The sequence below is a fragment of the Galleria mellonella genome, unplaced genomic scaffold, assembly GCF_026898425.1.
Source record: "Galleria mellonella isolate WM207_F2 unplaced genomic scaffold, CSIRO_AGI_GalMel_v1 utg184, whole genome shotgun sequence".
Lineage (NCBI taxonomy): Eukaryota > Metazoa > Arthropoda > Insecta > Lepidoptera > Pyralidae > Galleria > Galleria mellonella.
Genome location: NW_026442025.1, coordinates 597,393 through 612,633, shown reverse-complemented (window position 1 = coordinate 612,633; position 15,241 = coordinate 597,393). Strand labels below are relative to the sequence as shown.

Sequence of the window (15,241 nt, the reverse complement as noted above, 5' to 3'; positions counted from 1 at the left end):
ATTAGTTTTTTTATTATTTTTATTTAAAGAAAAATACATTTATTATATTATCTTAAAAAGTTATCGAAGCCTAACTGTGGTTACCAACACAGGAACTACAGGACCCCCCCCCCCCCCCCCCCCAAGGGAAGACCTAAGCAGTGGACAGTTAACGTCTGACTGATGATATTTATTATAAGATTTTAACGACCCTACTACAAAAATGTTAAATTTGCGGTAGACAAGTGTTCAATACATATTAGGTGAACAGTTACAAACTTCGGTGAAGTCACGTATAAGATATCACATCTCATTGTAAATTATTAGTTTTTAATTAATTAATATGATTTTGTATTTTTTTTTTTCTGATAAAATTTAGTTACAAAATAATTTGTTTTTTTTATGCTTATTGGGTGCAACGGTCGATATTTATATACAAACATTATTACACTAATCAAACAGTATTTAATCACTCGAACAAAGTTTTGTCAAACAATGTTTAGATCATTAGTGTTTTAAACATTTTTTATAGTAAAACCGAAAATATAAAATGGAGTAATAAATAATATATCATCATCATCATCTCCTTGCCCATCATCAACTTACATCATCACCATCCTGCCCTTATCCCAATTATTATTTTGGGGTCGGCGTAATATGCTTTTATCAATGTTACAAAGAGATTTGGCTTTTAGTTTTACGACCGGCCGCCTGCCTGATGTCAATCTTCTTTGAAAAAACATTTGTTGGTGGTTTCCGTCACCTACGGTATAGAGGAAAGGATTGAGGAAAAGCGGAAGGGAACGTTAACAATGCGAGGAAATTTGTAAAAGAGAGGAATAAGGTACTTATGTGGGAAAGGAAAAGAGAGAGGGGGGACGGGACGCTGCAGTTGCGGAAAGGACTGGGACATTGCAGCGGCTCGGGAGGCCGGGGTCGCGTACTGGGATGTCCTTATTCTAGAATCGGATAGATTTAAGTCTAATCTAAGTAGATAGATAGAATATATATATATATATATATATATATATATATATATATATATATATATATATATATATATATATATATATATATATATATATATATATATATATATATATATATATATATATATATATATACAGATACTCGTTCTAGATAACTTATTATAGATATAAACAATTACAAGAAATAATCACAATGAGAAAACAATGGGCGACCTTATCGCTAAAAGCGATCTCCTCCAGGCAACCTTTGGATGGAGAGGAGTAATTATAAACAGTTTGATATATACAGAATAGAATACAGTATCGTATGTTTACAAGTTCTTAGACTTTGCCCCCCAAAGAACAACAGAGAATTCATTCAAAACAAAATTAATATCAAATCAATACGAGAGAGAGTTATCTGAATCGGTTCAGGGAAGGATAAAGGTTTCGGATCTCGAATGCGGTAACAAATGAAGGGTTTCTTAGACGATTAAATATTTCAAGTTGCAAGTTGAAATTAAATAACTTGTTAAGTTGAAATTGTTTATGTTTGGCAGCCAATAACATAGTAGCATACTATGGTTTGGTTTATATATTATTAGCTGTTACTTACTAAGTGTATTATGCAGATTTGCTCGCCTGAATTTTAATTTTAAATTAATATACCGTTTGTGTAAGATTATGTTCATTTATTGTCTAATGTGGATTGCCAATTTTTTGGCGATACAGATTTTGAAGCGTTTTCAGCCTACCTACATCAAATTACTGTTTATTTGAATGTTTTGAAAAATATTTATTTATTTATTTAATTCAATTACGGACCCTGTTGGGCACAACAAATACGAGAGGGGAGGACAACACTTCTTTCACTTTAGAAATAGTCTAAGGATCTGTTACAATATTATCCGGTAATTGAAATTGTATCACGATAGCTACGTATTTTTTGTATTATTATTATTATTCATTATTTAAGTATTGGTGTGTATGTATTCATATCGTAATTGTTATTATTATATACTTATTTAATATATTCTGTAGTTTATAATTATTTATATTCATATTGTAAAATTAATTAATAAATAGTTTAATAATAAAATTAATAAATATAAATTATGTTATAAATATTATATTTTCACATATTTTTTTAGATATATCGTATATATAAAATTCTCGTGTCACGGTGTTTGTTACCAAACTCCTCCGAAACGGCTTTACCGATTTTTATGAAATTTTGTGTGCATATTGGGTAGGTCTGAGAATCGGCCAACATTTATTTTTCATACCCCTCAATGATAAGGGTGACCCTCACCAAAAAAAAAATTTTTTTTGACAAATTTTTCCATTTTTATTTTATTATGATTTAGCATTGAAAAATACATACAACCTCAAATTTTCACCCATTTACGATCAACTCCTGTTTTTTAATCGCGATTTTTATATGTCACAATAGGGTTGCATGATGGCAATCCAATATAATAATTGTAGTACGATAAATTTTCATGTATAGGTCTAAAAATAATGTATATGGTAAAACAACGTTTGCCGAGTCAGCTAGTAAATTATATAATTTAATAAATTTAAATAATATGATAAAATTTAAGCGTTTAAAATTTAAGTCATCTGGCGGAATCATGAAGAGGCCTGTACCTAAAATAGGGGGAAAGGAATTGTTAGCAATGGGTTCTAACTGACCCATTGCCAGTAATTCTGTAGTCTGTGCTAACGGGATACGCTGGCGGAGCACCACTGAAGGGTGATAGATGAGAATGGAAACAGGCCAGTTAGCCCATCATGATGAATTCATCAGGAATTAACCATGATAGTTTCCAGGGAAAACCGCGAGGAGGTCGACCTGGTTGGGTATATTGCTAGCAATGGGATTCTCAGTCTCCATTACTAACAATCTCTTTCCCATCAGAAAGATGCATTGTGTACAAGTGTAGCAAATTACTAATCTTTAAAATAGAATTTTCTACCGTGATGCAGTTGTGTTTGCATGGCTGTGTTTCGGTTTGAAGGGTGGGATATGGTAGCGAATTTACAGGGTACAGAGGAATAACACCTGAGTCCTCAGGAATGGCAACGCATGGGGGGTATCATGGGCGAAACAGTATACTCTGTTATGTCCATGGTACTGCTCATGTCTATAGGCGACGGTTACCACTTCCTAAAGGTGGGCCGTCAGCTTGTTTGCCATTCTAAGCTGTATAAAAAAAAATGTAACTGTGTATACTAATGCTTAATGATTGATTGTTTGTTTGTTGGTAATGGAGAAACTCAAAAACATTATTTAATAATTCTGTATACCCACTAAAACTGCGTAAAGATGTTGCATCTATGTGCAACTTCTACCGAATTTATCATGGGAAATACTCTGAGAAATTATTCGGATTGACACCTGCTGCTAATTTTCACCATCGTACAACCCGCCATAAACTAAAATTTCATCCCAACCATTTGGACGAGTGGCGGTTCTCCGCCGTGCGTTTTTCAAGCCACTTTCTTCCACGCACAACCATTCATTGGAATCAACTTCCAGCAGCAGTATTTCCGAACCGATACGACAACATAACCTTCAAGAAAAAGAGCATATTCCTTTTTAAAAGCCCGGCAGCACACCTGCAATGCCGTTGATGTTGTGGGTGATCATGGGCGGCGGTAGTCACTTACCATCAGGTGAGCCGCATGCTCGTTTGCCCCCTGCATTGTTAAAAAAAAATACCCGTGCGATGCCGGGTCAGATTATTAGTAAAGAATGAAACTGTTACAGTTATTCATTTAAAAGGGAGTCGTGATCGATTTATTGAAATATGAACCGGGCACCGTCTGTCGGGCCGGCTAGTTTTATTTATTCAGACACATCAATAACGTCGACACGCATTCACAGAAAAGAATAATTTATTACATAGATAGGAATCTTAGATAAAGAAAAATGTGTTTTATGACGCGTCAAATAAACGATTTACCATTAGAATATGAATTACATTAAACTTAATGTAAATAAGTCGTACACGTAGAATGATTGAATATAGTATATAGTTACGATGCTATATATTGGTTATCAATCAATGCCTAATCTCATTATTAATAGTTATTCCAATTCATGAGCGTAGCTAGGGGGCATTGAGGGGCAATACATACACATAAAAAAAAACGTTCCTTCTGTTTATGATGAATGTGAATTACATATATTAACTAACTGACCCTGTAAACGTTGTTTTGCCATATACTTTATATCTAGAAAACAATAAATACATATTAAATTACAATTCTTGATAGCTATCTATACATCCATAATAGTTTTTTTTTTTTATTTTTTTTACTAATAATTATGGCAATTAAAAAATAAACAAAGATTAATCTGTCAGCGAGATGGTTTCCTCATGCGAGAACAGTCCACATGCCACATGTAGTTGTCCGTGAGAAAAGCATGATGTACCCAAATCTAAGCCAGAAACAGACGTTTGACCTTGATCGTCATTGCGAATGCCAATCTTATTGGGATTTGAATGCGTTTGAATTTAATTGGCATATCTGTAAAAATCATAGGGATTCGTGGTTATGTTTTGTTAAATTTGTTGGTCTGATCTTTGTGCTCTTCTATCTTGCATGACTCTAAATGTGATTGTTCGACGACTTTGCGTCTTACTGGCATTCGATGCACATCCATGTCAAGTGCGCGTTTGGAGCTCTTGCCACTTATAGAGTAAAGTAAAAATTTAAGAGATTTGCTTGAAATTGGCAACAATGAGCACATTTTGTGATAAATTTGGCTTTTGATTTGAAAAGTGTAATTTAATTTTTGACCGTTTGCAGCAATATTTTGAATTATTACTATTGCTCCAAAAGACGTCATTTGGAAACATGAAAAGAATGTGCGAATTGACTTTAGGAACATGATTGAATCTGGACCCGTACCGAAAAATTTGCCATGCAATGGTTTTGGTAGTGTTTCAATTTCCGTTAGTTGCAGCTTTCCTGTATGTCTGAGTGTCTAGTGTCTGTGTGTATGAGTGTCTAGTGTCCGAGTGTCTAAGTGTCAAGTGTCTGAGAGTCTAGTGTCTGAGTGTCTAGTGTCCGAGTGTCTAATGTCTGAGTTTCCAGTGTCTGAGAGTCTAGTATCCGAATGTTTAGTGCCCTAGTGTTTAGTGTCTGAGTGTCTGAATGTCTAGTGTTCGAGTGCTTAGTGTCTAGTGTCTAGTGTCTGAAAGTCTAGTGTCTGAGTGTCTGAGTGTCTGAGTGTCTCAGTGTCTAGTGTCCGAGTGTCTAGTGTCTGAGTGTCCGAGTGTCTAGTGTCCGAGTGTCTAGTGTCCGAGTGTCTAGTGTCTGAGTGTCGGGGTGTCTAGTGTCCGAGTGTCTAGAGTCTGAGTGTCCGAGTGTCTAGTGTCCGAGTGTCCGAGTGTCTGAGTGTCTAGTGTCCAAGTGTCTAGTGTCTGAGTATCTAGTGTCTAGTGTCCGAGTGTCTAGTGTCCGAGTGTCTAGTGTCTGAGTGTCGGAGTGTCTAGTGTCCGAGTGTCTAGTGTCAGAGTGTCTAGTGTCTCAATGTCTGAGTGTCTAGTGTCCGAGTGTCTGAGTGTCTGAGTGTCTGAGTGTCTGAGTATCTAGTGTCTAGTGTCTGAGTGTCTGAGTGTCTAGTGTCCGAGTGTCTAGTGTCCGAGTGTCTAGTGTCTGAGTGTCTGAGTGTCTAGTGTCCGAGTGTCTAGTGTCTGAGTGTCTAGTGTCCGTGTGTCTAGGGTCCGAGTGTCTAGTGTCTAGAGTGTCTAGTGTCTAGTGTCTGAGTATCTAGTGTCCGAGTGTCTAGGGTCCGAGTGTCTAGTGTCTAGTGTCTGAGTGTCTAGTGTCTGAGTGTCTAGTGTCTGAGTGTCTAGTGTCTAATGTCTGAGTGTCTAGTGTCTGAGTGTCTAGTGTCCGAGTGTCTAGTGTCTGAGTGTCGGAGTGTCTAGTGTCTGAGTGTCTGAGTGTCTAGTGTCCGAGTGTCTAGTGTCTGAGTGTCTAGTGTCCGTGTGTCTAGGGTCCGAGTGTCTAGTGTCTAGTGTCCGAGTGTCTAGTGTCTAGTGTCTGAGTATCTAGTGTCCGAGTGTCTAGGGTCCGAGTGTCTAGTGTCTAGTGTCTGAGTGTCTAGTGTCTGAGTGTCTAGTGTCTAATGTCTGAGTGTCTAGTGTCTGAGTGTCTAGTGTCCGAGTGTCTAGTGTCTGAGTGTCTAGTGTCAGAGTGTCTAGTGTCTGAGTGTCGGAGTGTCTAGTGTCTGAGTGTCTAGTGTCCGAGTGTCTAGAGTCTGAGTGGCCGAGTGTCTAGTGTCCGAGTGTCTGAGTATCTGAGTGTCTAGTGTCCAAGTGTCTAGTGTTTGTCTAGTGTCTGAGTGTCTGAGTGTCTAGTGTCCGAGTGTCTAGTGTCTGAGTGTCTAGTGTCCGTGTGTCTAGGGTCCGAGTGTCTAGTGTCTGGTGTCTCGAGTGTCTAGTGTCTAGTGTCTGAGTGTCTAGTGTCCGAGTGTCTAGGGTCCGAGTGTCTAGTGTCTAGTGTCTGAGTGTCTAGTGTCTGAGTGTCTAGTGTCTAATGTCTGAGTGTCTAGTGTCTGAGTGTCTAGTGTCCGAATGTCTAGTGTCTGAGTGTCTAGTGTCCGAGTGTCTAGTGTCTGAGTGTCGGAGTGTCTAGTGTCTGAGTGTCTAGTGTCCGAGTGTCTAGAGTCTGAGTGGCCGAGTGTCTAGTGTCCGAGTGTCTAGTGTCAGAGTGTCTAGTGTCTAGTGTCTCAATGTCTAGTGTCTAGTGTCCGAGTGTCTGAGTGTCTAGTGTCTGAGTATCTAGTGTCCGAATGTCTAGTGTCTGAGTGTCTAGTGTCCGAGTGTCTAGTGTCAGAGTGTCTGAGTGTCTAGTGTCCGAGTGTCTAGTGTCTGAGTGTCTAGTGTCCGAGTGTCTAGTGTCCGAGTGTCTAGTGTCCGAGTGTCTAGGGTCCGAGTGTCTAGTGTCTAGTGTCTGAGTGTCTAGTGTCCAAGTGTCTAGTGTCTGAGTGTCTAGTGTCCAAGTGTCTAGTGTCTGAGTGTCTAGTGTCTAGTGTCCGAGTGTCTAGGGTCCGAGTGTCTAGTGTCCGAGTGTCTAGTGTCCGAGTGTCTAGTGTCTAGTGTCCGAGTGTCTAGTGTCCGAGTGTCTAGTGTCTGAGTGTCGGAGTGTCTAGTGTCCGAGTGTCTAGTGTCAGTGTCTAGTGTCTAGTGTCTCAATGTCTAGTGTCCGAGTGTCTAGAGTCTGAGTGTCCGTGTGTCTAGGGTCCGAGTGTCTAGGGTCCGAGTGTCTAGTGTCTAGTGTCCGAGTTTCTAGTGTCCGAGTGTCTAGTGTCTGAGTGTCTAGTGTCCGAGTTTCTAGTGTCCGAGTGTCTAGTGTCTGAGTGTCTAGTGTCCGAGTGTCTAGTGTCCGAGTGTCTAGTGTCTGAGTGTCCAGTGTCCGTGTGTCTAGTGTCCGAGTGTCTAGTGTCTAGTGTCCGTGTGTCTAGGGTCCGAGTGTCTAGGGTCCGAGTGTCTAGTGTCTAGTGTCCGAGTGTCTAGTGTCCGAGTGTCTAGGGTCCGAGTGTCTAATGTCTAGTGTCTGAGTGTCTAGTGTCCGAGTGTCTAGTGTCTGAGTGTCGGAGTGTCTAGTGTCTGAGTGTCTAGTGTCCGAGTCTCTAGAGTCTGAGTGTCCGAGTGTCTAGTGTCCGAGTGTCTGAGTGTCTGAGTATCTAGTGTCCAAGTGTCTAGTGTCCGAGTGTCTAGTGTCTGAGTGTCGGAGTGTCTAGTGTCCGAGTGTCTAGGGTCCGAGTGTCTAGTGTCCGAGTGTCTAGGGTCCGAGTGTCTAGTGTCTAGTGTCTGAGTGTCTAGTGTCCGAGTGTCTAGTGTCTGAGTGTCGGAGTGTCTAGTGTCCGAGTGTCTAGTGTCAGTGTCTAGTGTCTAGTGTCTCAATGTCTAGTGTCTAGTGTCCGAGTGTCTAGAGTCTGAGTGTCCGAGTGTCTAGTGTCCGAGTGTCTAGTGTCTGAGTGTCTGAGTGTCTAGTGTCCGAGTGTCTAGTGTCTGAGTGTCTAGTGTCCGAGTGTCTAGTGTCCGAGTGTCTAGTGTCTGAGTGTCTAGTGTCCGTGTGTCTAGGGTCCGAGTGTCTAGGGTCCGAGTGTCTAGTGTCTAGTGTCCGAGTGTCTAGTGTCCGAGTGTCTAGGGTCCGAGTGTCTAGTGTCTAGTGTCTGAGTGTCTAGTGTCCGAGTGTCTAGTGTCCGAGTGTCTAGAGTCTGAGTGTCCGAGTGTCTGAGTGTCTGAGTGTCTGAGTGTCTAGTGTCCAAGTGTCTAGTGTCCGAGTGTCTAGTGTCTGAGTGTCGGAGTGTCTAGTGTCCGAGTGTCTAGTGTCAGTGTCTAGTGTCTAGTGTCTCAATGTCTAGTGTCTATGGTCCGAGTGTCTAGAGTCTGAGTGTCCGAGTGTCTAGTGTCCGAGTGTCTAGTGTCCGAGTGTCTAGTATCTGAGTGTCTGAGTGTCTAGTGTCCGAGTGTCTAGTGTCCGAGTGTCTAGGGTCCGAGTGTCTAGTGTCTAGTGTCTGAGTGTCTAGTGTCTGAGTGTCTAGTGTCTGAGTGTCTAGTGTCTAATGTCTGAGTGTCCGACACACAGACAATCAGACACTAGACACTCGGACACTAGACACTAGACACTCACTAGACACTCAGACACTAGACACTAGACACTAGACACTCGGACACTAGACACTAGACACTAAACACTCGAACACTAGACACTCAGACACTCAGACCCACAGACACTAAACACTGGGGCACTAAACATTCGGACACTAGACTCGTTATGACGAGTTAAACGAGCCCAACACAATGTGGGTAGATCTCTAGGCGCAGGGTTGCCATTAAAATAATTAATTGTTACTCAAATGTTAATTTTTTTTTTTTCAAACCTATAGAACTTTCTTCATTGTACTCAAGCACCAATTTATATCAATTTCTCTACATTTTGCCATGTAACCACAAAGAGAACGACGAAAAAATACTATGCTAATTATATAACGCTGTCTGATTTACATATACCACAAATGTAAAAAAAAAATAATAAAAAAAAAATAAGCAAACTTCTCCAAAGCTTTTTGACTTATTTTCAAACAATTTATCAAGATTTTTTGTTTCGGCAACAACTAATTTTTATCCATAATTGCGACAAAAGTACCCAATCTGGCAACGATGTATTTAGAAATTTCAGGTAAACGGGTAAAACAGATTTAGTAGTGCACTAAATAGAAACAGCGCCATCTGTGAAATGATGTGTACAAACTTGTAGCACGACCGCGTTAACAAACAATGCTAATTAGATCGAAGCACAATAGTTTCTTGGTAAAAATAAAACAATTTTTGAATTTTAATATAACTAATGAGTTTTGGTTTAAGAATTTATTTTATTCATTTTTACGTTTTTAGGAGGTTTTTAAAATAAAAGTATGTTTTTAAAATAAATGATTTTGTTCGTTTTCTGAAACTTACGGAAGCAATAATAGTAAATCGCGACTAGTATCGCCATCTATTAAAAATTTTTCCGTGCGGCCATTATTTTTTCGTCTTCGTGTCCCCCTGCTTGGGTCTAGCTACGGCCCTGTGCCAACGATATAAAGTTTTTTTTGCCCTACCTTAAACTTGGGTCTAGCTACGGCCCTGTGCCAACGATATAAAGTTTTTTTTGCCCTACCTTAAACTTGGGTCTAGCTACGGCCCTGTGCCAACGATATAATTTTCATTTCTATGCAGAAACGAAACATAAATAGTTATCAAAGCATTAAAATTTTATTACGAATAGAAGGAAAAAGATATTTTTGAATCTATGGAACTCTATCCTATTACATTATACCAAGGGTTAATGTATTTAATTAAAAAAAAAAAAAATGTTTAATGTAATTTATACTGGATTGAATTGAAAGAATTCGTTTAAGGATGACACTCAATTTTTTTTGAAAAACGTGTGTCGAAAACGTAGCGCGTCCAACTATCACGTTAGTATGTATATGGGATTGTAATTTTTTGTCGTTTTCCTATTTTTTTCTTATACTACTAGGGTAGCAAACAAGCATACGGCCGTCTGATGGTAAACGGAGTTACCGTAGCTTATGGACGCCTGTAACACCAATTTAAGTTAAAAGTTTATTATTATTTTTTCTATGGAAGTCGCTACTCACTTTTGGCCACAACAGAATATCAGTGTTTTGCTCTTTTTAGGGCAAAGCAACAAGCTGAGTTGTGACCATTTTGTGTTACTGTGGCACACGCGTGAAGGGGAAAATAGTTACTTACTTTATAGTAGTAGCTCTAGCTAGTTTAACATCTTCAAGAGTCCTAGCTAATCGTCTTAGTAACAGACTTGATGTCTCTAGCCATCCAACAAGCTTGTATCCGAAACAGCTTTAATACGCTAAGTATATCCTTATATATAATATATATATATATGTATAAAATCATGTGGTAATATTGAATGTTTTTTCCCGCAACACTAACCTAACATCCGGATTATTGTCTTCCTGGATTGCGCCTGTCTTGCCTCTCCGTGGACACTCCCATTCACACCGTTCAGGGTCCCTGGACTGCCAGGTTTGTTAGTGTGTGTCGACCTGAAACAAATTAAACACTGTGAACTACCAAATCTATGGTATATAAAAATAATTTAAAACACTATAACTATATAGATAACTCTATACAAAATTTGTGATTTCATTTTCCAAATCTGTATAGGTCATTCTTTTTTTTTATTTTCAATTCTTCTAAGAATTTAAGACAAAGACATTCTTTTAAACATGTAAAGAGATATTAGATGATATTTCGTAATAACTCGACTACACATATCAGAGATTTCAAGCCGGCTGGTAGAAACCTCTGGCGATCAGAAGGCTGACCTATACTTTGGTCACCGCATCTCCATAGCTATTCAGCGTGGAAATGCAGCAAGTCTCCTAGGTACCCTACCAGCTGACAGTGATCTTAAGGAAATTTTCTATCTTTAACTATTTAAATTTATTCCATTAGAAACATTTATTTAGATAGGTATCTAGTAATATAATTTTTTATGCTATTTATTTTAGAATATCCATACCTACGCTTAATATTGCGATTAGAGTTTGTAATTAAATTCACATAAATAAAAATAAATAAAATAAAAAAATATTATTATACTACACATATTTTTAACATCTATTTATTACCAGTATAATATTTTTGTGGTAGACCGACAGTTTATTGTAATTATTTTAAATTTAACTACCATTTGATTTACACTAAATGGTAGTAAAGTTATGGCGGCATGATTTCATTAGACAGAGGCGTGCTAATTGCAACCAACTTAGCAGCGGGACTGCTGTCCCCGTATGATCCTGGGCATATAATAGGCCACTCCTCCTTTTTCTTTAGGTAAAAGAACTTAATAGTCGAAGATATCACACTATGCAAATAAGGGTTGCCTGCATCTAAAGTTTTGTTCTTTTTAAAATCATGGATTTCAGCGAATTGGTTATTTTTGGTCAAAAGCTACACTAAATGGATGTTAAATCTATAGGACAACATAGGGTTGCCTATAAAAAATCACCTCAAGTAAGGGCTGCGACCTAGCAACCTGATTGCGGCTAAATGAGAGCAGGCAACCCGGAAGGATGACGTTTTGCTTCACAATATACCAAAGATTCCGGAATTACCCATTCTACTTATTGACGTGACATTTCTCGTTCTAAATTCAAATATTTGAATAAATAAAGAAGTTATTAAGGAATCGTAACTATTTATAACGCAAAATTGTATGAAAGAGTTGACACATTTTTTTTGTAGCTTTATTTATAGAGACACTCTGTCTATATAATCGAAGATTTACCTATAAAAGTGGATAATATATTATCCAGGAATTGTCATGGGACGCATGGCTGATTTAATCAAAGCAAGTACGAATAATCTTAGCGTGAGATGACCGATAATGGCTGTACCATTAATATAGATAAGTGGCTCTCGTACTGTTTCTAAGCCAATGCTTCCGTGCACACGACACAGGCAGATAACACGTTTGGCTTGATAATACGGGTTTGACATCTCTATTTTCTTTCTTTCCTCTTAACCAACTTCAAAAAAGGAGGAAGTTTTCGATTCGGTCCTACTTCTTTATGTTAGTTTGCCTAAAATACTGATTTGTATTTTTTTTTACTTAAAAGAATATATTTTTAGACCAAAGATTTCGGAATAGAATAGATGGAATACATAATTCACATAGTATGTTACTCGTTGTATTTATGACATTGCCAATGCGTTAGAGAGGGATAGACATATAAAAACTAAAGATTTCGGTAGATTGGTTTCATAGCCTATTGTCGAAATCATTCCAGTAGTTTGGTTTTTAAATTAAATTTAGGTATTTACGATTTTTTTGAACAAAATATACTCGAGTTTTAAATGATAATATTATTGTTGTAATACTAGTTATATTTAACGGCTTTTTTCACGTGAATCAATATAACAACATAATAATGCTATATGTATACATTTGTGCAGCGAACATGCAATTAAATATGTATATTTCTTCATGAAGAAGCCTATACCCAACAACGGCGTGAATTTACAGGTTACAAAAGTACAATACCTTATTCCTCAGGGATGGAAACCCTCATGCGGGTATCATGGGCGAAACAGTTTACTTTGTTACGTCCATGATGCTGCTCACGTCTATAGGCGACGGTTACCACTTTCCATCAGGTGCACCGTCAGTTTGTTTGCCATTCTAAGTTGTATAAAAAAAAGCCTTGTCCTGGCTATTTACAAATACACCAAAAAAGGATTGATCGATTAGGTACAGGTTTTCTTCTTTTATAATAGAATAGAATAGAATAGAATAGAATAGAATAGAAATCATTTATTCAAATAAACTTACATTGAAGCACTTTTGAAAAGTCATTACATTTTTTTTAATTTACCGCTCGTTCGGAAAGATGTCTCATCACAAGAAGAACGAGCAAGAAACTTTCGTGATGCTCTTTTAAATAATTTTATTATTATTTTACATTTTTAAGTTTAATTGTGTGAATACAAACCACCAATTAGCACTAATTCAATTAAATACTCAAAAAGAAAAAAAAAAAAATTGAATACATAACCAACTGGTTAAACAATTAATAAGAGGAAATCAGTCATAGTGATTAGAGCAGACCAGTCCCTACAAGCAGCACCCGTTCACGAGTATGACGGATGAGCCAGCCATCACTGCGCTCGACCATATTTTAGGGAGCCCCATGACCCGGCCCACCACGCCGCCACAAGTCTGGACATTTTAGTGAGCATGACTACTCAAAACACTAGACCACGTCAAAGCTACTCACAATTGCCATCTGATAGTTATAGTATTCACATTTTACATAAGAATGCATGCGGCAATTAATACAAAAAACCGCTACGCTTTCATATTTCTAAAATTAATCAATTAAATCAAGAAAGCAATGAGAAAATAAAATTATAACGTTGTATGCTAATAAACTAATTATTTACTTGATATGTTGTCATCTATGAATTCGTCTATCCTGTAATAGGCTTTCTTACATAAAAATTGTTTAATATAAGATTTGAATTGCCTCTCTGTCAGATTTAATATATATATATATATATATATATATATATATATATATATATATATATATATATATATTGTGCAGACGGCATTTAGGTAAAATAAGCTTATTTATATTGCGTAAGTTTCTACTTGTACAGTCTTTGAGTTTTTAAAACTCGCTAAGTTCTATATATACATAATATTTTCATAAATGTATTGTGAAGTAACTGTGAGGATATTTGAGTCTTTAAAGCACTGACGTAATGACTCTCTTGAACCCATACCATAAATAGAACGTATGGCTCTCTTTTGTAAAACAAATATAGTATTTATATCGGCTGCTTTACCCCACAGCAGTATGCCATAAGACATTATGCTATGGAAATAACTAAATATATGTTGAATAATGTTCATATGTTCATCGTGTCCTATCAAATGTCCTAACATTTTTTCCCATCCGATCACAATAGTTTTTATAATTTTGCTGAAACTGCGCAGAGATGTTGCATCTCTGTGCATCTTCTACCGAATTTATCATGGGGAGTGTTCTGAGAAATTGTTCGGATTGATACCTGCTGCTGATTTTCACCACCGTACAACCCGCCACAAACTAAAATTTCATCCCAATCATCTGGACGAGTGGCGGTCTTCCACCGTGCGTTTTTCAAGGCGCTTTCTTCCACGCATAACCATTCTTTAGAATCAACTTCCAGCAGCAGTATTTCCGAACCGATACGACAACACAACCTTCAAGAAAAGAGTATATTCCTTTTTAAAAGGCCGGCAGCACACCTGCAATGCCGCTGGTGTTATGGGTGATCATGGGCGGCGGTAGTCACTTACCATCAGGTGAGCCGCATGCTAGTTTGCCCCCTGTGTTGTAAAAAAAAAATTGTCCTATCCTATCCTATTTTCATGTATAATAAAGGTAACCTAGAAAGTCTTGACAGTAGAGGGCGTCGTCCTCAGACGAGTAACAGTAGCTTCTTGCTGAGATTTTCCCATGAGAATACAATATTGCTAGTTTCTATTAATTACAGTAACCACTTACCATTAAGCGGTATATAAGCTTGTCAGCTGAATGAGATGGATGGTCTATTAAGCCCACTTTGGGGCCATGAATTGACAGAGTACGTTAATACATCTATGCAATAGGTATTTATATTGATATACTAGTTGTACTGTTGTTTTTGTTAGGTATGGTGGGCTATAATACACTTGAAGTAAGACGAAAGCTAAATTTAATTGAATATGTGGTAAAATTAGTGCGGGGGGAAAAGTAGTAACCAAACTGTACTGGAATCAATATCAATAGGAGCGCCCAGTAACACAGCACACGTCGACGGCACTTATTCGATGTTCCATTACGAAGAACAGAGTTCGCTAAGCAGGCTCCCCTATCTCTTGCATTGAAACTACTCAATGATGTTTTGAGCCAGTATCCGCAATTGGATGTATTTGCCTCCAACTTGCTGGAGTTTCGTCGGGTGACCACAGAGTAGATAGATAGATACTCTTTATTGTTTCCTCCAAAAGATTACATTATTATTATAAATATAAATAATTAAAAGAAATAATCACAATGAGAAAACAATGGGCGACCTTATCGCTAAGAGCGATCTCTTCCAGGCAACCTTTGGATGGAGAGGAGTAATTATAAACAGTTTGGTGGGAGGCACGATGAAAAATTTTGTTAGTTCTAAATATGGGAGATGTGATACATATAATAA

The 15,241-nt window shown here is 37.8% G+C and overlaps 1 protein-coding gene across 1 annotated transcript in view; it reads right to left on the bottom strand.

The window, feature by feature from the left end:
• LOC113518722 (neuropeptides capa receptor-like) overlaps positions 1-15,241 on the bottom strand; it is a 158,277-nt gene that overhangs the window by 14,069 nt on the left and 128,967 nt on the right. Inside the window, exon 5 of the mRNA XM_052893797.1 lies at positions 10,436-10,548. Within this exon, the coding sequence (XP_052749757.1) occupies positions 10,436-10,548 (113 nt within the window). The remainder of the gene's footprint in view (positions 1-10,435; positions 10,549-15,241) is intronic.